At 45.5% G+C, this 26,198-nt stretch overlaps 1 protein-coding gene and 1 long non-coding RNA gene across 3 annotated transcripts in view; both read left to right on the top strand.

Annotated features, from left to right (window-relative positions):
• LOC307215129 overlaps nucleotides 1-26,198 on the top strand; it is a 181,889-nt gene that overhangs the window by 59,368 nt on the left and 96,323 nt on the right. The window lies entirely within an intron of this gene.
• The window catches only part of ME3 (malic enzyme 3), a 98,066-nt gene continuing 96,323 nt past the window's right edge, over nucleotides 24,456-26,198 (top strand). Inside the window, exons 1-2 of one of the 2 annotated variants that reach the window (XM_079973803.1) lie at nucleotides 24,456-24,734; nucleotides 24,961-25,172. In XM_079973803.1, coding sequence (XP_079829929.1) covers nucleotides 24,987-25,172 — 186 coding nt within the window. In that variant the 5' untranslated portion in view covers nucleotides 24,456-24,734; nucleotides 24,961-24,986. Of the gene's footprint in view, nucleotides 24,735-24,952; nucleotides 25,173-26,198 lie in introns of those variants that run through there. The other variant, XM_079973802.1, reaches the window with a different exon arrangement.

The following is a 26,198-nucleotide window of genomic DNA, read 5'->3' as shown; positions in this document are numbered from 1 at the left end:
ATGGGGGAGTGGAAAATGAAAAACGGATTCCAAATCAAGTACTACGTATTCCATGGCACGCTTTATGGAGCTTGTGGGAAGCCCTGTGGTCTCGGTGTGGATTAAATTATCGAACGCAGCCATAGCCAAGAATTGCAATACAGTCTCTCTGTATGTTCCCAAGGAGATTTTATAATAGTCGTATCTGTTGCTAATGTGGGACATGGAGAACAGAAAGAAAAACACCAGGGGAAGCCAGCGGTGGCGAGCTGCTGAACTTCTTCCCATTTCCTCTCGCAAGGAGGACAGCCCAGCCGTCTGCTCATGGGAAACGCAAGGAGAGAAGTTTCTGACCCCAAATGATTCATGCGAGTGATCGTTCTTCGGTCAGTCCCCACCCAATCCCTCCTGATCCACAGGCACCTTTGGTCTGGGATGAAAAGGGATATACAACAGGGATGAGGAACCAGAAGAAGCATCGCTGCCTCCATGGCAGAAAATAGTCATTATGGCTAGTAGCCTACAGACATGTAACACGCCTCCTTAAATGCCTGTTCCTGTCACAATATATGTGGTGGTCTTTAGAGTCCTGACAAGACAGAAGTACTGTTTTTGGTGGACAGGAGGCAGGCAGGTGTGGAGGATTCCCTGGTCCTGAATGGGGTAACTGTGTCCCTGAAGGACCAGGTGCGCAGCCTGGGAGTCATTTTGGACTCACAGCTGTCCATGGAGGCACAGGTCAATTCTGCATCCAGGGCAGCTGTCTACCAGCTCCATCTGGTATGCAGGCTGAGACCCTACCTGCCCGCAGACTGTCTCACCAGAGTGGTGCACGCTCTAGTTATCTCCCGCTTGGACTACTGCAATGCGCTCTACGTGGGGCTACCTTTGAAGGTGACCCAGAAACTACAACTAATCCAGAATGCGGCAACTAGACTGGTGACTGGGGGGCGGCCGCCGAGACCGCAGAAAACCTGTCTTGAAAGACCTACATTGGCTCCCAGTACGTTTCCGAGCACAGTTCAGTGCCTCGGCCCAGTGTACCTGAAAGAGTGTCTCCACCCCCATCATTCTGCCCAGACGCTGAGGTCCAGTGCCAAGGGTCTTCTGGCGGTTCCCTCACTGCAAGAAGCAAAGCTACAGGGAAACAGGCAGAGGGCCTTCTCGGTAGTGGCACCCGCCCTGTGGAACGCCCTCCCATCAGATGTCAAAGAGATAAACAACTACCTGACATTTAGAAAACACCTGAAGGCAGTTCAGGGAAGTTTTTAATGTGTGACATTTTGATGTCTTTTTAATCTTTGTTGGAAGCTGCCCAGAGTGCCGCTAATAATAATAATAATTATTATTATTATTATTATAATTATATAATTATAATTATAATTATAATTATAGAGTGCCCCCAGGCTCCTTGTTGCTGTTCCTTCTAGAGATGAAGGGAAGGATTGTGGTTGATGGGAGTTGTATTCCAAAACAACTGGAGGGCACAAGGCTGGGAAAGGGTTTTTGATATAGAAATGGATTCAGCTTCCAGGGGCTAGAAGAAATTGATGACAACACACACAAACACAAACACATCTCTAATTGATTTTGTGCCTTTGTGCTGGATTCTAATGTTGCAAGCCATTTGGGGAGCCAGCCAATTACTGCTGAAAGGTGTGTTTCGTTCCTACAGCAAACCATCAAGCAGAGCTCGTTCGAAGCCTGAGTGCCTTTCTAATGGGGAGTGGGGGGAGTCGGCAGAACGGCACTATGCACAAATATCGCAGGGCGAACATGTCAATGTGTGATGAGCTCCCATACAGAAATGCACATAAGAACATCTCCCCCACCCACAGCGTCTAGACAAACTCAACTACGGCAACATTTTTCTGTTGTGGTGTGAGACTAATGCAGGTTTCAGAGGCTATTTGAGTGATGAGAGACACAAACATTCACTGATTAGGAAGGAGAGAGTAGCCAAGCATCGTTCAAAATAAGCAGTTATAAATCTATCAGGCTATTTTGAAAATAAATGTAGCCATTTTACTGTTTCCAAACTCAGCCATCAGATGAATACAGGTAACTGTTCTAGTCAGGCCATTCATCCAGCTAGACTGGCTAAACCCAAGGGTTTTTTTTGGGGGGGGGGCAGCCCCTGCTCTTAAGCATTTTTTTCCCCCTGGGTTCCCAGGACATTTGATGAGGATCCCATCAATTCCTTCATCCAAGTCATTTATAACACAGTGAGACCTTGGTTCCCAAACAGCTTAGTTGTCAAACAGATCAGCTCCCGAACGCCGCAAACCTGGAAGTAAGTGTTCCAGTTTGCGAATTTTTTTCGGAGGCTGCACACAGCTTTTGCTTGAGTGCAGGAAGCTCCTGCAGCCAATTGGAAGCCACACCTTGGTTTTTGAATAGTTTTGGGAGTCGAACGGACTCCCGGAATGGATTAAGTTCGAAAAACCAAGGTACAGTCTGGTTGCGTTCACTTCATGTTGCGGATTTTCGGGTTGCGAATGCGGCAAACCTGGAAGTGTATACAGTCATACCTCAGGATAAATGTGCTTCAAGTTAAGTATTTTTGGGTTGCGCTCCGAGGCGAACTGAAGTAAAGGAGCTTGTTACTTGCAGGTTTCACCGTGCACGCGTGTGCAGATGGTCAAAATGACATCACACGCATGCGCGGAAGCAGCAAAACGCAACCCGCACACCCACAGATGTGTGGATGCAGGTTGTGATCGCTTCAGGATGTGAACGGGGCTCCTGTTCACATCCCGAGGTACCACTGTACTTCTGGGTTTCACCACACGGGCACGCGCAGAAGCAATCTGCATGCTTCATGCATGCGCAGTAGTGGCACTCTACTTATGGCAGCCCGAAACGGATCAGGTTCGTAAGTAGAGGTACCACTGTACCATTGTATATTGAACAACAATGGACCCAGGACAGTGAGGCATCTAATCATAAGCCTGCATTTTTATTGAGGCTTGATCAGGGCCTGTATTTTAAAATGAGCTTAAAGATTTTCAAATGTTCATGCCAGGCAGAAGACCAGCTGCCTAAGAACCTTGGCAAGATGTTTATTCTCCTGGATAAGGGGGCCCCCTGATTTATAGCAGAAAACAATTCTCAAAGTCAAAGGGAATTACAGGCTGACAGCCAAGGTTACACTGACCCTACATATTACAGAAGATAAAAAAGCAGAGAAAAACATAATTAAGAGTGGGTAAATAGTAAAATAAAACCATGTGCCTCCCATTCAACTTGAGCCATATTTTCCTAAGGTTGAAAGGTCAAGAGCAGTGAAAAAGGCAACTGGCTTGGCTGGAGAAGAGGTTTTCTTTCTATTTTTGAGGCTGGAAACTGTTCCTTACTTTGAAAAGGTTTATTCTTCTAAAAAGCTATTTATGTTGTGTATTAAATATATTGGCTTAAATGTAATTATGCAAAGGAATTAGAAGCTAAGAAATGTTAAATCCTTATGCTAGATTCTTATTTCATATAGTTGGAAGAGATCACAGGGGCCATCAGCCCAGCCCCCCTTGCCAAGCAGGAAACATCATTAGAGCATTTGTCAAGCTTTTGTTTAGAGACCTCCAAAGGAAGGAGATCTTTCAGTGATGATCCTTGACATCTGTTTAAGATAAAAATTTGAGATTAAACCATTTGTTTTGGAGGGCAATAGGGCGAGGTGAGCTGGTAATTAAGGTTCCTTGTTGAGACACATGTAAGATATATTACTACTTATTTGTCATTTATAGATAGAAGAATATATAGCTTTTTGATTCCCATAAAAGGACAAGAGGAAATGGGTGTATCTTTTGTGATTGGTTCTAGCAAACAGCCAATAGGAATTTCAGCCAGGCTGATTGGACAGAGGCAGCCACAGGAGGAGCAAGGGGGCTGGATTAAGGAAATATAAGTGCTGGCCAGAATGGCAGGAGGCCAGGCCAGAGCTTGGTAACCATATACCACTGTGCCTCTCATTTATTTGTCTGACAAATAAATTATTATTTTAATTTCTCTATTGCTGCGTTGAATATTTCATTCCAGCTAAGCGTTAACCACAAGCAGGGTGCTACAACAGAACCCTGCGGCACCCCACTTATCACTTTTTTCCGGGATGAGGAGGCACCATTAATCGGCGTTCTTTGGGTTTTGTCCGTCAACCAGCTACAAATCCACCAAACATTTACTTCATCCGGCGCATGTTTTACCATCTTGTCTGCAAGAATATCATGGGGGACTTTGTCAAAAGCCTTACCAAAATCAAGGTACACTACATATCTTGAAGGCTGTTTTATGCTGACATGCCTTTGAAGCTTTTTAAAAAATTGTTGAGTCATTTGATTGATAGATTGATTGCATTTATAGCCCTCCTTTTTCTCCAAGGAGTTCAAGATGCTATACATTGTTCTCCTCCTCCTCACAATATCCTCACAACAACCCTGTGAGAAGAAGAAGAAGAAGAGTTTGGATTTGATACCCCGCCTTTCACTCCCTTTAAGGAGTCTCAAAGCGGCTAACATTCTCCTTTCCCTTCCTCCCCCACAACAAACACTCTGTGAGGCGAGTGGGGCTGAGAGACTTCAAAGAAGTGTGACTGGCCCAAGGTCACCCAGCAGTTGCATGTGGAGGAGCGGAGACTCGAACCCGGTTCCCCAGATGTAGGGGGCAATGACTGGCCCAAGGCCTCCCAGTGACCTTCATGTCCAAATGGGGATTCAAACGCTCATCTCTCAGGTCCCAGTCCGACACTCTAACCACTATACCACACTGCCTCTCTTTTAGGGTTGCCATACGTCTGGAATTTCCCGGACATACTGTTGTCAGAAGTAGTGTCCGGGTGAAAATTGGCAAAATTTCCAGGAAAACCCTATCTCTTTTAATGATTATTCTGTATTGCTTTTTAAGGCTTCAGTGTTGTTGTACACCAACCTGATGTTTTGTGAGAGAGTGGTTTAAATACACGAAGGAATAAGATTTGTTTCTCCTTTTTTGGCAATGCTTTCCATCTCTCTCTTTCCAGCAATGTGTAAGTGGCCCCCCTACATTGTAAAGTTATCTTGCCCTCAAAAATTTGATTGTAGACCCAAGTCCTGAGGGTAAGACGATAAACACTCCAGCGCCTCACATACTTTCCAAATGGCTTTGATAAAATATGCATTTTGCCCAAAGTGGTTTTCTGGAGAAGGCCTCTTAGAAAAAAACCCAAAAAACTTGGGAGCTCTTCTGGTTAAAAAAAAAAAAATCCCCTACCGCCACCACGACCAAGTACTGAAAAATCACGAGGCAAACTAAAATCTATACCCAGAGAAATTCCTTTTGCTTTCCACAGGTTCTGGGAAACCAGTTTTAAAAAAGAAAGAAAAAAGAAAAGAGGAAATAAAGAAAGGAATTGCTGAGGCAGCATTTGATTATGTTACCTCAGAGAGCGGGCAAAGGATTTCTTTTCTCTCTGTGTTTACTTCAGACAATCAAGACTTAGCCATCTCCTGAGGAAACATTATTTGAAAACCAAGGCCTTTCTTTTTTGTCAACATTTTTTTTTTATCTCCACATGAATCTCTGATGCATCACGCAAAGAGTATGTGGGATACAGTTACTTTTTTTCCCTTCAAAAAAAATAATCTCTTTTTTGTTTCTCTCACTCATGTTAGCAGCCTCGGTATTTCCCACAACAGGCGAAAAGAAACCTGCCATTTCAGGAAGAGAGCGAGCAAGCTGCTTGTGTTTCTCTGCCCATTTGCCAGAGGGTCAAATATTATTATCCCCTAATGAAAGGAGAAGGTTCACCCTCTCCCTTGAACCCAGATGAGCTTGCAGGGATGGAGCATTTGGTATTACCACAGAGTTTGAGACGGGATGTTCTTTGACTACCACCACCTACACAGAAATTCCCGGGTCAGCTTCCCAGCTCCTTCAGTTATGACTCAGCAAGGACTTAAAACTTGCAGAATGGTTCACACGGGACTGAAAATGCACACAGGGTCACACCACAAAGGATGGGGGCGAAATCTGAATTGATTCATCTACCTCATCCACTCTCCTCGAAAATACGAGAACCTGAAACACAGCCATCCTTCAAAATTTGCACTTCTCCAAATCTTGGAAATGCGGTTATCCTGCCAAGTGATCTATACAAAAATGCACATACTAGTGTGCATAAAAATGCATATTGCATAGGGTTCTGTTTCTTTGGAATAAGGGACAGCGGAGTCTGTGGTGTCTTTAGGATATATGATTTATTTCCACATACAGTGGTACCTCGGGTTACATACGCTTCAGGTTACAGACTCCGCTAACCCAGAAATAGTACCTCGGGTTAAGAACTTTGCTTCAGGATGAAAACAGAAATCGTGCTCCGGCGGTGCAGCGGCAGCGGGAGGCCCCATTAGCTAAAGTGGTGCTTCAGGTTAAGAACAGTTTCAGGTTAAGAACGGACCTCCAGAACAAATTAAGTTCGTAACCCGAGGTATCTCTGTATATACAACCTGAGACTGCAATGGAGGGGTTCACACCATTAGCACCCCAAGGATGGTCTTGCTTCTCCCATTGCCACAGCATAGGATTCCAACAGAAATCAGGCATGGCTCCGTCTCTCTGGCTTCCCAGTCTGCCACTTGGCTTCCAACTTCCAGCTTCTCTGGCTCACATAACCAGTGCCGGATTTATGTTTAAGCAAAACAAGGTATAGCTTAGGGTCCCAGTCTCTTGGGGGCCCCCCAAAAAAATTAAAGGGAAAAAACACTTAAAGGGAAATGTACATTTCCAAAATATAAGATAAAAAACAAATAAAATAAAATAAATATGGTCTGAAGCTCAACATCAAAAAAGCAAAGATCGTGGCCACTGGGCCCATCATCCCCTGGCAAATAGAAGGGGGGGAAATGGAGGCAGTGAGAGATTTTACCTTCTTTTTTTTTTATTATAATTTTTTATTGTTAAAATAATTCAACATTAATACACATACAAACATACAAACATACATTTCATACAACATACCTACATACCTACAACATACAGTGGTGCGTCGCAAGACGAAAATAATCCGTTCCGCGAGTCTCTTCGTCTAGCGGTTTTTTCGTCTTGCGAAGCATCCCTATTAGCGGATTAGCGGATTAGCGGCTAAGCGCCTATTAGCGGTTTAGCGGCTTAGAAAAAAGGGGGGAAGGGAGAAAACTTGCAAGACTCGCAAGACGTTTTCGTCTTGCGAAGCAAGCCCATAGGGAAATTCGTCTTTTGAAGCGTCTCGAAAAACGGAAAACCCTTTCGTCTAGCGGGTTTTTCTTCCCTCGTCTTGCGAGGCATTCGTCTCGCGGGGCACCACTGTACCTACAACATACCTACACTCAATCCCACAGATAATTCCCATCACCATCCACCACCCCTCACCCTTTGTGTAGACTTCCAATCTACTCAATTGCAATTTCTTTCTACTTCTATTACTTTCTTTCACACACCTTTAACTTAATTTCATATTTCTTTTTCTATTACACATTGTTATCCATCTTATTTAGTATTCCAATATTTGAAATGAAACTTGTTTATTCTAATAGGAGTTCTGATTTTTCGATATAGTTTTGCAAGTATCTTTTAAACACCTTCCAGTCCCTGTCTGCCTTCTCTTTTGAGATCCTTCCAATTTCTCCCATTGTTTTGGATATATTGTAGTACTCCAATAATTTGGCAAGCCACTCTATCTTTGTTGGTACAGTACCACTTTTCCAATTTTTCGCAATCAATAGCCTTGCGGCTACTGTTGCGTATAAATATAAGGTCTTGTCTTCTTCCTTTAGGCTTCCTGGTACTATTCCAAATAAAAAACCTTCTGGTGTTTTCCTAAATGAATATCTGAACATTATTTCATTTCGTTATATACTGTTTCCCAAAATTGTTTGATGTTTTTACTTTCTTGGGTTCCAGGATCACTGCAGATGGTGACAGCAGTCAAGAAATTAAAAGACGCCTGCTTCTTGGGAGAAAAGCAATGACAGATCGTGACATTGAGGCTCTAATACTTTGGCCACCTCATGAGAAGACTCCCTGGAAAAGACTCTGATGTTGGGAAAGATGGAGGGCACAAGGAGAAGGGGGCGGCAGAGGATGAGATGGTTGGACAGTGTTCTCGAAGCTACCAGCATGAGTTTGACCAAACTGCGGGAGGCAGTGGAAGACAGGAGTGCCTGGCGTGCTCTGGTCCATGGGGTCACAAAGAGTTGGACACGACTAAACAACAACATAAAGCAACAGTGTTTTGTGTTGTGTAGGCTTCTATTTGTTATGTGCAAATTGCTTTAGATACCTATTAGGTCCATAAATTACCATATAGCATATATTCAACACAAAAAACAGTGTCAATTTGTTGTTGACAAAGGACAGCTGGACATCTAAAGGGCCCCATTACCTTCTATAGCTTAGGGCCTCATCAAACCTAAATCCGGCCCTGCACATAACTCAAAACGCCCAACTGTGGTGAGCAGAAATCAGGCATTTCTCTCCCTCGCAGGTTTTGCCTGTTTCTCATCCGGATCACACATAGGAGACCACCTATTTGGACTCTCAGAGTAAGTTCCTTTGTTATTCTAGCCTTGGTGCGACTTAGGGGGCACCTGTGACCCTTGTCTGGCTAATTCAACAATGGGGTCCTTCATGAGATTTGAATACTTGCCGGATCCAGTCTCCAAGGAAGGAAAAGAGATTCATCATGCAGACTAACCCCACCCCTGACGAAACACACAATATTCTATTGGGGGAAATAGTTTATAAAAATTAATTGCATTAGGAGAAATTGCTTTTCAAAGCATTGTATGTTAGGCAAAATTGCATACCAGGGACTCAGCTATATTAGTCAAAATACAACGTTTTGAATTTGTTATATACATGCAACACCAGATGGCAGCAGAGAGCAAAATAAATTTCTAAGCGATTTTTACATAGCGTTTTTTTTTCCTTTTGTTGTAACGATTTAATTTCTGACTTATTTATAGCGGGTTTCCCCCCCTGTGTACAGATCCACCCCTGAATGTGTATATTAGGTGAAATTTGCACCAATATTCTGATTCATTTCCCATGAGGGCTTTTTGAAAAAACAAGTAAATTGCAAAATGGTGTGGAAATGTGGAGAACTGAATTTAAGATTGAAAAATGAGAAATGGAAAGAAACTGAAAATGACAGGTTTCCTCATACCTGGCCACCTCTACTATCACTCTCCACTCTTGATCTCTAAGGAGAGAAACCTGGCGGCAAGAAAACTTGGCTTTCTGTCTGAGAGATGCAGGAAAAGAAGGAGTTTTAAGTTCTGAGCCATTAAAGCTCTTCATTTGTTGCATTTAACGAGTTCATTATTTTTTTCTTAAAAAAATAAAAATGAGCACAGCACAGCAACAGAAACACGCCAATGTGGCCAGAGCAAAACTACTTCTCGGATATCTCTGTTCTCAAACAAATGCAAAATGGTATAAGAATAGGATGTCCTTAATCGCGGTTATTGGGTCGGGGGGAGTAAATGAAGACCTCAAGATCATTACCATTTTCCGCCAGCAGATGTAAGACTTGCAGCGGATGATAAGGTGCTGCCCTGAGTTGCACTTTTGCCCGTCTAATAAAGCACTAATTATTCCGATGCTCATTAACTCTCTGGAGTTACAGATGGAAGAGCAATCCATTATAAATGGATTTATACATGGAACTTGGCTGTTCTGATCCCATCGAGCTTCGCTCGCCTTGAGTGCCCACTTATGCCTAAGTCGCCCGTGTGTTGTCAGTTACAATTACATGAAAAGGTTGTATGCAATTATATGCTAATTAAGTGGAAAGATACAAATATTATACGTATAAAAGAGTCAAGCCTCGTGCTGTAATGTCCTTCTGCATCGTAATTATACAGTGCTGGTTATTTTACTGTTGCCATATGCCCAATGACGGAATTAGTGTCCTAGGCTATGTCAGAAAACATGGAGTATATATAGCGGTACCTCTGAACATATGAAGAACATAAAAAAGAACTCAGTTGGTTAGAGCATGGTGTGGATAATGCCAAGGTCACAGGTTTGATCTCCAGAAGGGACAACTGCATATTGTCTGCATTGCAGGGTGTTGGACTAGATGATCTGCAGGCCCCCTTCCAACTCTTTGATTCTATGAATCTAGTCCAGCATCCTCTTCTCAGTGGCCAGTCAGATATCCGTGGGAAGCCTGGTGTCAGGAACGTAGCATCAGACTCAGAAATTGAACAAAGTGAAAAAGGGACTGACTGTGCAGATGAGAGCTGGCTGACAGAGTCAGGAAAGGGCAATTCGACCCCACTTCCCGGGGGAGACTCTGTTAGCACTCAAGAAGAGGAAGAGTTGGAAGGCAGCCAGAGCGTTGCTAGGCAATCAGCAGATAAGCAGAGGTCTGCGTCTGGGTTGAGTGAGAGTGGGGAGGGCAGAGGTCAGCCTCTCAGTCTCCATTCTAGGAGACTAGATAAGATCAGATGGCAACGGATGGGCAAGAGGGGAAAGGCGGGAGTTTGGTGTCCTTCCTATTGTGGGAGGGGCGAAGATTCAGATTGAACAACTATCATAAATGTGAGCAGGTGAGAAGCCTTGTTCTGGATGTGTGTTTTGGGGGTTTTTTTGAGCAGGGGCAGGATGCTCCATGTGGCCTCCGAGGAGTCTGCCTGCCTCCTCCCACTCAGGCACCCTACAGCTGAGGGGGAGGCGGCAGGCGGACCGTTTGGGGCAGTGCTGAACCTGCAAGCACCCAAGCCACTGCGTCACTCCCAGGAGAGACTCGTGGCTCAAGCACGGTACAGGCCCCGCAGTGAGTGCCTTTTGTCACCCCCCCTCAGTGGTGACACCTGGGGTGACCCGCCCCCACTGCACCCCCTTCCTCCACTCCTGTATCCTGCACCACCCTTTGACTTCTGGATAGAAAGATACCCAGCATGTGAACATCACCATTACTTGCTGAGCTGGCCAGCTCTCATATTCTGAGATGGAATTTTGCATTAACTCCACACCTGTCCAGAAAGTTCCTTTTCTGCTGCAATGAACTTTTCAAAAGTGCCGTCTACAATAACAGTCTTGTATAAATCAGCAATACAGAATCCCGCCCCCCGCTCCCTTTTGGGGGGGCAGGATGATACTGCCAGCCAGTTTGCCTACGGAGCACTCAGATGCATGCTACGGTAAAGGAAAGTAGCCACCTGTCCACCTATAATTTGTTAGTGGAACGGATCTCACGTGTGTTTTATCGTGGGCTTCTATACCCCTTTTGCTTCCCGGCACCTGAGTGACCCACACAGCAAGCTACGCAGAGGAAGGCGGGCACGATAAGCGACTGATAAAAAGAACGAACAATCGCAAAGGAAAGTGTGAAGTGGCTTCAGAGGTCAAACGGGTGAAAAAGCTGGAAGTTTTCACTTGTTATCATGCTATCTCTCCTGGCACACACCTGGTTGGACTGGTCATTGCCCTTAGACGAGCTCCGAGTAAATCATTATACAGAGAGACCTCATATTACATACATTTGCAAAGCGGTTAGCCTGGAAGAGAAAGACAAAGGCAACAGAGGTCATGCACAATCCTACATCGCAGGGGGCTAGACTAGATGACCCCTGGAGTGCCTTTCGACCCTACGATTCTGTGATTCTTCATGTGTATATGACCTTCTTATTCCTACAAACTTTGGGAAATGGACTGTTTTTAATGAAAGGGTTGGGACCGTGCTGTTTTTATTGCAATTATCTGTACGTTTTAAATAGATCTTTTACAGATATCCATAGTTTTAATTCTAGAAATGTTTTATTTTTATTTATTTTAATTATTGTTTTCTCTGCCTATGTTTTTAGCTATTTTTATCTGTAAGCCACCCTGAGTCCCTGTCAGGGGAAAAGGTGGCGTATCAATAAGTATAGTCGTACCTCGGCTCCAGAACGCCTTGGAAGTCAAATGTTCTCGTTCCCGAACGATCAAAAACCGGAAGTGAGTGTTCAGGTTTTCAAATGTTCTTTTGGAAGCCAAATGTCCGGTGGGGCTTCCGCGGCTTCCGATTGGCTGCAGGAGCCTCCTGCAGCCAATCAGAAGCTGTGCCTTGGTTTCCAAACGTTTTGGAAGTTCAGTGGACTTCCGGAATGGGTTCCGTTTGACTTCTGAGGTACAACTGTATATAATGATGATGATGATGATGATAATAGTAATAATAGTAATAATAATAATAATATATTTAGTAATACAAATATAAATACTGTACTGTAAAATACAGTTTACATTCTAGAACAGCTCCCTTGCCCTAAATAACATTCCCCTCATATCTAATCTGAGCTGGCTTAAGTGTGTGACGGGGTACTGTAATTCCCACGCCCTCTTCCATTCCTTAGCAAATGGCTTGCTTTCTGCTAGAGTGGCAGCTAATATTGTTGATATTATTTTATGCATTGGTTGTTAAATATTTTTAAAGTCCCCTTTTCGGTAGAAATCTGGTGATTAGGACTGTCTGTATACCAGATTTCTGCCTTTTAGTTGCTGTGGGAAGGCAGTGGCCATTTGGATGTCCTTGTGGGCGAGAACCAAGGACTCAGCTACATTAGTCAAAAAACAGTGTTCTGGATGAGTTATAAACATGAAACACCAGATGGTGCTGGAGAGCAAATAAAACTTCCATGCGATTTTCCATAGTGGTTTTTTGTTCCTTTTGTTATAACGATTTAATTTCTAACTTATTTATAGTGTCCCATTCTGCTCATGTTGTGAATGGGGCTCCAGAACAGATCCCGTTTGCTTGGCTTCTGAACATCAAAAATCCATGCTAATTAAGGTGTCTTGTATTATGGCAACTGATAGACGAAGAGCTAATACCCAGTATTGATCTTTTGGTTTGCAATCTTAATCTTTTGGTTGCATGCCAGTTAACATAACTTGCACACATGTGGGAGACACCAGTTCAATAGCTGTGGGTATCAAAGATGGAGGGGCAAGACCCTTTACTAAGTGGATCCACTCCACTCTGTATCAATGCAGTCACCAAAGGTGCTTGACCCATCCTTTGTCTGGCACCTTTCCCCCCAGAGAATCCTCTCCCCAGCTATTTTCAGTAACATGACCAGTCTTGATCCATGATAGAGGAGCAGTAGGGTGGGCAGGTGGGAGACGTGTCCCTGGACACCTCCCTACTGTTTCTGCCTTGCAAATTCCCCCTTCCCATTTTGCATATTGGAAGAATCTCATTTATTTGACACTGAATACCCAGCCCCACCCTATGACTCACAAATAATCTGACAGTGAGAAGGGTGCAGACATTTTATAAATAGGTAGCTATTTTTGTGCATGGCTACGAAAATGTCTGGGCCAAAAAAAGGGGAGAAAATAAGTGGAGGTTTGGCAAATTTTGGCTGAAGAGAACTTAAGATTCAGAAGCCACTGGTATCCGTAAGTCATCATAGAATTGTAGAGTCGAGAGGGAGGGATCCCAAGGGCCCATCTAGTCCAACTCTGAATCACAGGCGGTACAATTTAGCTACGTACTGGAGCCAGGAATACAGACTTTATTGAGACACAAGTTCAGGGATCAGCAGAAAGACAAAAGATTGTTTTGTTGGGCTGAAGCATAACAATGCTGATGTCCCGTATGACAATGAGAAATAATAAGAATGAAGAATTGTAGCATGTAGTAGGCATACGTTGAAATTGTGTCCAAGTGGGTAGTATTTTTAATAGCACCAGGACTTCTCATGCACAAATTGGGGTAAGTCCAGACAAAGGGCAGATCACATAGGAAAACTGGTCCTAGATGGTGGCATTTTAGACTGCTGATTGGGGCATTATCTATATAATTTTTATTCAAGTTTTAAAATTATACAGTAAGAAAAGGGGGTGCTCTTAGTTGCTCATTCTTCAGCTTAAAGAGAAGAAAAGTACAATCTATCCTTAAGATAATAATAATAATGATAATGGTGATTACTAAATGGAGCCAGGAATTGGCCTCTGAGTCGAGCCAAACCACTTAGCTTAATACTTACAGATGTTTTCTGTCTCCATGATACATTGGCAACCACTAAGACAACAACTTCTCCAGCAAAGATATCCAAGAAGTCAACTGCGGATGAGGGAGTTCAACGGAAACGGGGTGGAGAATTGATATAGGCTCTATTCTTGGCTTGGATGCTCATTTATGACCTTGGACACGTCCCTTAATCTCTCTGTGTCACGTCATGCCTCGTGTATTTCCCACTGGAACGATGCTTCTTCATATCACGCTGCATTCCAATTTCCTTCAAACAACTGGATGCTCAGAACAGGCTTTAAAGGCTAAGATTTATTTGGAGGGAAATCGCCAGAGATTTTGGGAATCTTATAATTTGCTTACTGATAACATGCAGAGGTTGAGAGGGTTGCAACCAGCAATTTTTGTTTGCAATCCTCTGCCTGCTCTGCTAGGAGTAAACTGGTGGGAGTTGTAGCCCCAAACAGTTGGAGGGCAGGTTGGAGAAAGCTGGTGTAGTCATCTAAGAGAGCAGGAAAGCAACAGCTATACTAGCTGGAGCTGATGGAGCTGAAGTCTGAAACATGTGGAAGGCACCGGGCTGACAAAGGCTTCTGTAGACCTTTTAGCCACAATTACTAAACCGAATCCCCTGGTTAGAGCCAGTAAGCTCCTGAATGCCAATTTCTCTGGTGCAAACTATGTGGAAGGCCTATTCCTACAACGCCTTGCTTGTGGTCATCTGAGAAACATCTGGCTGGCCACAATTGGAAAGAAAGGATGCTAGAATTGACCAGTGTTCTTCAACTTTGGATCCTCAGACACTGCCAGAATACAAGTCCCATCATCCGTGGCTAAGATGGCTGGGGATAATGGGCATTGCAGCCCAACATCTGGGGACGCAAAGTTGAAGAACACTGGTCTAGACAAAACTTGACTCCAATCCAGCATATTTCTTCTCATGTCTCCCTCTGATGTGTTTACATCTCTGCTCCCCCAATGGCTGTCTGTGTCAAAGTGAGTTGAAGTACATTCTTTTAATTTTAAAAAGTAAATAAAACTAGAAGAGGAAATCTCAGCATGTTGGTAAGAGATTAGTGGAGTACCATATTCTTGATTATCCTTCCCCAAAAGGAGACAAACTATGGCTTTCTGCTCAGATGAAACTTTCCTCTTTCCATATGAACTGACTCGGACCCTGAGATCATCATTTGAGGCCCTTCTTCATGTGCCCCCTCCTTGAGAGGTCCGAAGGGTGGCAACACAAGAACAGGGTCTTCTCTGCAGTGGCCTCCCATCTGTGGAATGCTCTCCCCAGGGAAGTTCGTCTGGCGCCTTCATTAAACACCTTTAGACGCCAGGCAAAACTGTTCTTTTTTAATCAGGCCTTTGGTTGACCGGATCAACATCCCATACCCTTTTAAAATGTGGCTTTTTGGGGGGCGGTTATTATTAGTTTATTGCTTTTATTTTTATCTTATATACTGTGATCTTTTTATGTGAACCGCCCTGAGAGCTCTGAGTATAGGGTGGTATATAAATTCAATTAATAATAATACTGTAATGTCTCACGGAGGACCTTACAGTCTTCAAACAAAAACACCTTGGAGGTCCTGGGCCACAGAGGTTAGGCTGGCCTCAACCACAGCCAGGGCTTTTTCGGCTGTGGCCGCGATCTGGTGGAACTCTCTGTCACAAGAGACTAGGGCCCCGTGGGACTTGACATCCTTCCACCAGGGCCTGCAAGACAGAGCTGTTCCACCAGGCCTTTGGCCAAGGTAATTCTTCACAGAACTCTAGCCCAATGGTTGCCATTAATTTGATTTGAACTGATTTTATAATGAATTAATTTTAGAATGCTGTATGATTTTACTATTGTTAGCCGCTCTGAGCCCGACTTTGGCTGGGGAGGATGGGATATAAATAAAATTTTATTATTTAATAATAATAATAATAATAATAAAACAACAACAACAACAATACCCTACACCAATTGGGTGTCCTCCAGATATTTTGGACTAAAATTAGTCTTAGACATTGGCCAGTCTACCTGGGACTGATGGGAGTTGCTGTCTAAACACCTGAAGGCCTGTTCTAAACAGTCTTCAAGGGCAGTCCTCTCACTAATGTAGACAAACTACTGCTTGCTCTGGTCCCAGTGCACTCTGACCACTGGTATTGGAAGCTGAGGACATATGATATTAGCCACAATCTATACATATACTGTAATTTTTTGAGAAATGCTGCTTTTGCATGCACTTCCCCTCAAACCAGCTTCCGCAGGATTCTAAAACATATGCTACGGTGTCCCTCGCACTGTGAACTCTCTTGTAAACATATATTAATAGTATCGGAACTTAGTTCCCTTTTGTGCGTTTATTCAGTGGAGTGCAGAAACAAAGCACTCGCCCAGCTGCACCAACAAACGACCAATTTGCCTTAGGACTCCTTCTGACCAATTTGTAATGTTTGTTCTTGAGGGTTGACAGCCGGGCCAAGCGCTGGTTTGCTTTGTGGGAGGTTGTCGAACTTGGTAGCTGACATGTCATGTCGCCTTGGCGTTAAGTCACTGGCTTGCAACAGGAGTGGGCGAGTTGCGCTCCCTAGGTTTGCAGAAGGGGGTTGGGGACACAAACCCTGTTCCTTTCAGAAGCACCGTTGGAACAGGCCCATGTGCAATAAACAAGCATAACGTAAAGGTTTAGCCCAGAGAAAAGTACACCTGGCATAGAGCTGCCTTCTTTTCTTTTCTTTTTTTAAAAAAAGAGCAAATCAAGTTCCATCTTCTTTGCAGCTTGATTTGCAAGCATTACCTGATGATAAGCAGGTCGACTTGGTGATAGCAGGTTCAGCTGCAATCAATGGCACCAGATCATGCTAGATTCCCCCTCACATGTCACTCAGTTTGCAAGCCTAATATGAAGAACCAACCCAGAACTGAAATCAGTGCAGGTCTCTTTGATCCTGATCTGGAAAATGCACATTACAAAGCAATCCCTGTCTCCTCCACCTAACAATTAAACAAAACAAAACAGCTGCAGCCAAACCGTTGACCAGAGCTGGTTACAGGGAACATACAACTCCCTTGTTATGACAGCTCCACTGGCTACGGATCTGTTTCCAGGCACAATTCAAAGCCCTATAAAACGCTATACAGCTTAGGTCCAAGCTCTCTGATAGACCCTCTTCCTTCATATGAACCTGCCTGGGTTCTGAGGTTTTCGGGGAGGCTCTTCTCTCGGTCCCACCACCCTTGGTTTTAATATATCATCTATATCTGTGGTGTGTTTGTGTGTCATATTAATTCTACTAATGTTTAATTGTTATTGTGATTTTTCCCTATATTTTTGGCTGTCCTTATTTCATCTGTAAGCCACCTTGAGTAAGGCAAAAAGGCGGGGTATAAATAAATATAATAATAATAACAATAACAACAGCAAATTTGCCCATTGTTATATCAGCCTTCCTCTTCCTGAGGCAGTTTCTGGGTTCCAGCTCAGGATTCTTTGTGGCCAACAACTACTTTTTTCTTCTAAAAGTGGGGAGTCTGGCAGCGTAAAGAATGAAAAACCTTCCTAATGTGTGAAGGCAAGTGTCAGGGACTCAGCGGGAGCGCAGGGAGGAGAGGAGATGGAAAGCGAGGGGGAGCAATCCGAGGGCAGCGTAGGAGAATATGACAGCAGCCCGATAGATTCCATGAGCCTCTCCAGCGAATCGGAAGATTCACAGAAGGGGGCGCCGATGGGCAGGGCAAGGGGCGACCCAAGGGGGACACCCCAGAAGCAAGGGGCCAGCGGGGACTCCCAGAGCAGCAGTTGCAAATCAGGACCAGCTTCCCCACCAGAGCGTAGTGGGGGGGAGGAGTCCCAGGTGTCAGAGCCCACATATGCACCACCAGCGAGAGAAGATGAGTCAGGGTGGACCACGCCTCCATCGGAGAGCGAGTTAACGGTTAAGAGGAAAGTTGCAGGCTGGGCGCGCGCGCCAAGTTCAAAGGTACAGGCGAGCGGCACAGAAGGTAGCCCGGATAGGGAACCAGGTCCTAAAGCCCGCCGGAAGGAGGGGCAAGAATCGTCAGGGTCAGCGTCAGAGGAGTCCAGGAAGGATGAGACCCTAGCGGGCAGGAGGGCCCAGAGGAGAAAGGAATTTAGGAAGAGGTGGAGCAAAGCGAGAGTCTTAAACTGGTGTGGAGGGGGAGGAGACTCAGACAGGACTTCGCCGGTCTAAGGTCGGGACGTAGAGCTGCACGCTGCAGCTTTAAAATGGAGACTGAATCTCAATAAAGACTTTTGTACATAACTACAGCCTAGCGTTGGTCCTCTGTGAGCTGGGACCTGGAGGCAGCTCTGACAGCAAGACATATATTTGCACTATTTCCATTTCACCTTTTCCCCTAAGAAAACCCCCTGCTTTTCCAAAACAGCCCAAGGAAGAATTCAACCAGCATTTAAAATCAAATACGAAAACAGTACTGGATCACCTCTCTCTCTCCTCTCTCTCTCTTTTCTCTTTTCTCTTTTCTCTTTCTCTTTCCCAACAGTTGTATCCCATGTTTCTTCCAAGGAGCTCAAAATGGCGTACATGGCTCTTTTCCATTTTACCCCCATGACAACCCTGTGAGGTAAGTTAAGCTGAGTGGCAGTGACTGGCCCAAAGTCACCCATTGAGTTTCACAGCTGATTGGAGTCTAGTCCGGCACTCTCACCACTGCACCACACTGCCCAAAATATCCCACAGCATAAAACTGAGAAGTAATCTCATAAGCTTAGAATCCATATACTTTCCTAAGTAGGGAAGTTTTATACTGTTAGCACAGAGCCACAGGGAGGAGTTCAATTAAGTCCTCATACCTTTTAAAGCAGGGACGCGGGTGGTGCTGTGGGTTAAACCACAGAGCCTAGGACTTGCCGATCAGAAGTTTGGCGGTTCGGATCCCTGCGACGGGGTGAGCTCCCGTTGCTTGGTCCCTGCTCCTGCCAACCTAGCAGTTTGAAAGCATGTCAAAGTGCAAGTAGATAAATAGGTACCACTCCGGCGGGAAGATAAATGGTGTACCTTTACCTTTTAAAGCATGGAACATCCCCCAAGGAATCCTGAGAGCTGTATTTTTTAAGGGTGCTGGGAATTGTAGCTTTGAGGGGAGTAAGCTACAGTTCCCAGTATACCGTAAGGAGCAAATTCCATAGTTTAGTTGCATAGTTTGTCTTGAACGTTCCAGCACTTGGCTTCATCGGATGTTTGGGTTCTAGCTTTGAGTTTCCTGCTGTTAAACAGGGGGCAGGATTATGGGGTCTAAATCGCTCCCCTCTGAGTTTATAATTCTATCTTGCATTAAAAATGGCTGTTTCCATGTTACATTCAGCATTGCCAACTGGCAGTGAAAATAAAACTCTGCCTGGCGTGTTTCTGCCCCTTTAACTGTGGACAAGGTCAATAGAAACCAGTAGGTGAACCCGAACATGTATAAATCAGCAAATGAACTTTCTCATGGCCTGGAGATAAGCAGTAATTCTTGCTGATTATCTGCAGATCAAGTTTAAGGCACAGAAACAGGGGGTCTATTAAAAAAAGACAGAGAGGTAATGATTAGCCCGCTTGGCTGCAAAGCAACCTATGATCTGTTGTAAACATAGCCTACAAAAATGGAAATAAAATAGCAATGCTGTGGTAAAACAGCACATGTGTTTCCAACATTTCCAGGCACTAAGGACATGGGTGTGCAAAACTGGAGTGTTTGCACAAAACACCATCAAACAAACAATGTGCACTGATTACAGACGTACCTTGAAAGTTGAACGGAATCCATTCCGGAAGTCCATTTGACCTCCAAAACGTTCTGGAACCAAGGTGCGGCTTCCAATTGGCTGCGGGAAGTTCCTGCAGCCAATCGGAAGCCACGGAAGTTGCGCCAGATATTTGGGTTCCAAAGAACGTTTCGATCATTCGGGAGCCAAAACATTTGGCAACTAAGCCATTCAAATTCCAAGGTACTTGCAAGCAAAGTCTTAATATAGGCTTGGACAACCTATTTTCTGACTAGGTCCATATTAGGTAAAGGTAAAGGGACCCCTGTCCATTAGGTCCAGTCAAGACCGACTCTGGGGTTGTGGCGCTCATCTCGCTTTATTGGCCAAGGGAGCCGGCGTACAGCTTCCGGGTCATGCGGCCAGCATGACTAAGTCACTTCTGGTGAACCAGAGCAGTGCACAGAAACGCTGTTTACCTTCCCGCCAGAGCAGTACCTATTTATCTACTCTTACTTTTGATGTGCTTTCGAACTGCTAGGTTGGCAGGAGCAGGGACTGAGCAACGGGAGCTCACCCCGTCGCGGGATTCGAACCACTGACCTTCCGATCAGCAAGCCCTAGGCTCTGTGGTTTAACACGCAGCGCCACCCACGTCCATATTACCTCAGGAGTAATTGTTGGGGGCATATACTAGCCAATCTTTCTTTCTTTCTTTCTTTCTTTCTTTCTTTCTTTCTTTCTTTCTTTCTTCTTTCCTCTCTTTCCTCTCTTTCCTTTCTCCTTTCTCTCTTTCTCCTACCCTCTTCTCCTGCGTTTCCCCCTTCCAACCACCTACATGAAATCAGTTTTAGAGAGTAACATGAGCAAGGAGTCAACTACCCCAAGGAGTTTCAGTTTATCCATTCTCAGCATCCATAACTGAGGCCAGGTATCCAGAGCCACACTTGTTTGAGCTGTAAAGGAAAAACAAAGTTGCCTGTCACCCAAATGGAATTGGACAGAGGCCCACAGGCTGCCTGCATACCATACGCATTTCGAAATATCACATCTTTTGGGAGTAACTAATCAGACCTGGATAGCAGCTATGCCTCTTTCAAAAGCTATACACCACAGCTTCCAAGTAATCACCTAGCAGGTTTCTTCATCCACTCCTCTTCTTCCTCACAGCGTACAAGATGGCGCAACCTATAACCCTTGAGGTAAGGTGCTTCAATGCTAGACTAAGGGAACCATTTAGGGTGGTATAGTAGGATACAATTAAAAGACGCCTGCTTCTTGGGAGAAAAGCAATGACAAACCTAGAAAGCATCTTAAAAAGCAGAGACATCACCTTGCCGACAAAGGTCCGTATAGTTAAAGCTATGGTTTTCCCAGTAGTGATGTATGGAAGTGAGAGCTGGACCATAAAGAAGGCTGATTGCTGAAGAATGGATGCTTTTGAATTATGGTGCTGGAGGAGACTCGTGAGAATCCCATGGACCGCAAGAAGATCAAACCTATCCATTCTGAAGGAAATCAGCCCTGAGTGCTCACTGGAAGGACAGATCGTGAAGCTGAGGCTCCAGTATTTTGGCTACCTCATGAGAAGAGAAGACTCCCTGGAAAAGACCCTGACAGGAAAGATGGAGGGCACAAGGAGAAGGGGACGACAGAGGATGAGATGGTTGGACAGTGTTCTCGAAGCTACCAGCATGAGTTTGACCAAACTGCGGGAGGCAGTGGAAGACAGAAGTGCCTGGCGTGCTCTGATCCATGGGGTCACGAAGAGTCGGACACAACTAAATGACTAAACAACAAGAAGTAGGATACAGGAAGATCTGGCCCATGAGGCGCATTCCTTCAGGTTCTCCTGCCCTGGTGAACTGAGAGGGAGCTGTGCAAGAGATCATTTGCACTCGCCTGACCTCTTGCACACCTCATCTCCCTTTCATTGCAACGAAGTGCCCAAGTGGATTTTTTCCTCTGAGTCGGATTTACCAGCACATGTACCAAACTGCCCTGAATTGGATTCACCGTCTTGTTGACCCAGGCGAAGAAATTTGTTTTGTAGAACGCTACTACCAGTCTGGCTCCTCCAAGACCCCCCTCTGTGCGCCCAGAGGCACAGGATTAAAGCCATGGCAGCATCAACTTCTTGCCACACTTATTTTGCTTCTTACATGATTACAACCCCCGACAATCCAAAACACAGACCGGCCCAATTAAAACTAATTAGCAGGCTCAGGGGAAAGTATATTGATGAGGACTGACCAGTGACCAAGCAGCGAAGTGAACAGTCAAAGCTTTCTCCTCCCACCCTCTGTGGAATGAAAGTCGTGTGTGTGTGTGTGTGTGTGTGTGTGTGTGTGTGCGTGCACATCACCTCATTGTGAGGAAGTCTTCTCCAAAACTCCCACTCTATTTTCTGTGTACAGTGGTACCTCAGGTTACATACGCTTCAGGTTACATACGCTTCAGGTTACAGACTCCACTAACCCAGAAATAGTACCTTGGGTTAAGAACTTTGCTTCAGGATGAGAACAGAAATCGTGCTCCGGTGGCACAGCGGCAGCAGGAGGCCCCATTAGCTAAAGTGGTGTTTCAGGTTAAGAACAGTTTCAGGTTAAGAATGGACCTCCACAACGAATTAAGTACTTAACCCGAGGTAAAGGTAAAGGTAAAGGTAAAGGTACCCCTGCCCGTACGGGCCAGTCTTGACAGACTCTGGGGTTGTGCGCCCATCTCACTCAAGAGGCCAGGGGCCAGCGCTGTCCGGAGACACTTCCGGGTCACGTGGCCAGCGTGACATCGCTGCTCTGGCAAGCCAGAGCCGCACACGGAAACGCCGTTTACCTTCCCGCTGGTAAGCGGTCCCTATTTATCTACTTGCACCCGGAGGTGCTTTCGAACTGCTAGGTTGGCAGGCGCTGGGACCGAGCAGCGGGAGCGCACCCCGCCGCAGGGATTCGAACCGCCGACCTTTCGATCGGCAAGTCCTAGGCGCTGAGGCTTTAACCCACAGCGCCACCTGCGTCTAACCCGAGGTACCCCTGTATATATAAGCTGGTCCTTTCTTTCTTAATTTTATTTTTATTGCTTACAATCATGAAATGCAAATACCATTTTACAAATACCTCCCTCACTTCAGCAAGTTTGTGATCACAGAACCACAAAGTTGGAAGGGATCCTCCAGGGGTCATCTAGTCCAACCCGCTGCAGTGCAGGAATCACAGCTAAAGGTTCCCAGACATATGGCCATTATTCTCCATTGAAAAACTTCCAGTGAAGGAAGTAGCTTATTCCACTGTGGAACAGTTCTTCCTGGTGTTTAGTCGGAATCTCCTTTTTTGTAACTTGAAGCCATTGGTTCGAGTCCTACCCTCCAGAGCAGGAGAAAACAAGCTTGCTCCATGTGGCAGCCCTTCAGATATTTGAAAATGGCTGTCATATCACCAGTTCTGTTCTTTTCTGCAGATGGGGAAACATCAGTAAAAAGAAACGAATGTGAATGCTGCTGGAGTCTAAAACCCTGGTTTGCTGCTGCCAGTCAGTGCAGGCAATACTGAGCTAGATGGAAGATGGTCTGACTATTAGACAGTTTTCCAAGTTCCTATTGATTATTTACAGGGACGTGGGTGGTGCTGTGGTCTAAACCACTGAGCCTCTTGGGCTTGCCGATCAGAAGGTCGGTGGTTCGAATCACTGTGACAGGGTGAGCTCCCGTTGCTCGGTCCCTGCTCCTGCCCACCTAGCAGTTTGAAAGCACACCAGTGCAAGCACAGTAGATAAATAGGTACTGCTCTGGCGGGAAGGTAAACGGCATTTCTGTGTACTGCTCTGGTTTCGCCAGAAGTGGCTTAGTCATGCTGGCCACATGACCCGAAAAAACTGTCTGCAGAGCGGACAAATGCCGGCTCCCTTGGCCAGTAAAGCGAGATGAGCGCCGCAACCCCAGAGTCGTTCACGACTGGACTTAACTGTCAGGGGTCCTTTATCTTTACCTTTTTATGGATTATTTAACTAAATAGGAAATAGCAAGCCTTTCCCAGGGAAATGGGTATGTTTAGCCTGGTAAAGAGGAGACTGAGGGGAGATACAGTAGCCATCTTCAAATACAGTGGTTCCTCGGGTTACAGACGCTTAAGGTTACAGACTCCACTAACCCAGAAATAGTACCTCGGGTTAAGAACTTTGCTTCAGGATGAGAACAGAAATCGTACTCTGGCGGCACGGCAGCAGCGGGAGGCCCCATTAGCTAAAGTGGTGCTTCAGGTTAAGAGCAGTTTCAGGTTAAAAACGGACCTCCAGAACGAATTAAGTTCTTAACCTGAGGTACCACTGTATCAAATATCTGTCACATGCAGGATGCAGCAAGCATGTTTCCTCCCACTCTGGAGGGTAGGACCCGAACCAATGGCTTCAAGTTACATGAAAGGGGATTCTGACTAGACATCAGGAAGAACCTTCTGACAGTAAGAGCTGTTGGACAGTGGAACAGACTCCCACGAGAGCTGGTAGACTCTGCTAGCTTGGAGGTTTTCGAGCAGAGGTTGGATGGCCATCTGACATCTAGTTGAGATTCCTGCATGCGGGGACGCGGGGGTTGGACTAGATGACCCTCAGCGTCTCTTCCAACTCTACAATTCTGTGGTTCTACCTGCATCACTGTCAACACATCCTGGCCCTAGCTGCAGCCAAATTCCTTCGATTTCAGGTGCAACCTTGGAGATTACGCAGAGCGCACGGCGCCTGCGAACCTCAGCTCCGCCTTCTCCTTTCCTCGCTCTGTTTCCCCCATAAGGATCTCTCTCTGCTAAAGCACAACTTTTCCTCTTTCCTCTCCCCTCCGTCCTGGAGCACCAGCGTCTCAACCCAGATGGGGGTCGAGGACGGAAACTGGGAGGCGGAGGCGCCGCGGGGCTCCGTTCCGCAGCAGCCAGTCTCCGGGTTGCAAATTTGGTTACTTGATCTGCTTCCTGGGGTTTGCTTTCGATTTGCAGGGTCGCCTCCTCCAAGGCTGCTGGATGCACTTGCCGGCTGGTGATGTGACTGAGAGGGCCCTGATCCGGGCAGAGAAAGAGGTGGCTCTTTGTCATTTTTATCCTTTTGCATTTCTGGTCCGGGGAGACGAGGACAGAATTTGGGGTGGGGGGCCTTTTGGGGAGGGCGCCGTTAACCTTCCATGCAAAGGGAGCCCCCAGCCCCGCCCCCAAATCCCATCCCATCTATTGGTGGCGCTGGCAGGACCCGCCTTTGCTCAGTGCAACCTTTTGCATGTGTGTGCCTTTGTCTCGAAAACAGCTCAAGATCGAACCCGGCTGCCTTGTGCAACGATGCTGATGATGCCCACGTTTAGCAGAAGCGTCCTTCGGCTGGCGGGGGCCACGCTGCGGCTCCAGGTGTTCAGCTCCCCCCAGAACAGGTGCTGCTACTCTGGAGACGCCTATCCTTCCCCCACTAAAGCCAGGGGGGTGAAGAAGAGGGGCTATGACATCACCAGGAACCCCCATCTCAACAAGGTTAGACTAAACCTCTCTGTTCTTGCTTGGAAGCTTTTGTTCATTTTTGCACTTATTTATTTTGCTGAGAGAGAGAGAGAGAGTATGTGTGTGTGTTTGCATGTGTGTATATCTTCTGTTAATAAAATTCTTATTTTGTCGCTGCTGTGGAGTCCACCTCGCCTAGTTCTTCCCAGGTATGTTTCCTCTTCTTGATCTCACAGTGCTGCATGAAAACTTTTATCGAAGTCTGGAAGAAGCAAGGAAACCTAACAATGTGCAGCTTTTCCTGCAAACTGCCCCAGGTTTCAATTTTGTGCCCCCCAAACAGCTTCCTGGTTATGATACCCATTCATACCAGTAATGTGGGTCCTGCTCTCATTGCTGTAGCTTGTGGATCAGCAAATCTTTTTCAGGTCTTTGTGGTCTCAGCATTATGCAAGAAGATAAGGAGAGGCCTTCTGGATCAGGCGAAAGGCCCATCTAGGCCAGCATCCTGTTCTCACTGTGGCCAACCAGATGTCTCTAGAAAATCCAAAAGGGCCTGAGCGCAACAATGCGATTCCCAGTGACTGGTATTTATGGGCCCATCTCCTTTGATACTGGATGTGGTAGAAAACCATCTTGACTAGTAGCCATTGGTAGGCTTGTTCTCCATCCTGGTTGTAGCAGAGAATTCTACCCTTTTTAACTATGTGATGTGTGAATAAGCCATGAATATTGCAACATTCAGCTTTTGGGGGCAAACCCAGGTTCTGGTCTTATGAGAGAGGGAGGAGGAACCTCATTCCATCCCATTTCTCCATGTCACACACACATTCTCTGTTATGTTCCTCTGTATTGCCTACTATTTTCCAGCCCCCAATAGTCTTAACTGCACTTATGATAACCTGCATAGGCTTTAGAATCAGATAATAAAGTGCATATAATTCTGTCTCTCTGTACCCACCCCGCAATACACCTCCACCACCAGTTTTCTGCTAGTTACCTATTAATAGATGAATGTTTCAGATAATTGGTGTTTGTTGGGTTCACGTCATTCCTAGA

This window comes from Podarcis cretensis (genome assembly GCF_951804945.1).
Source record: "Podarcis cretensis genome assembly, chromosome: 4".
Taxonomy (NCBI): domain Eukaryota; kingdom Metazoa; phylum Chordata; class Lepidosauria; order Squamata; family Lacertidae; genus Podarcis; species Podarcis cretensis.
This window is presented reverse-complemented; position numbering and strand designations above follow the sequence as displayed.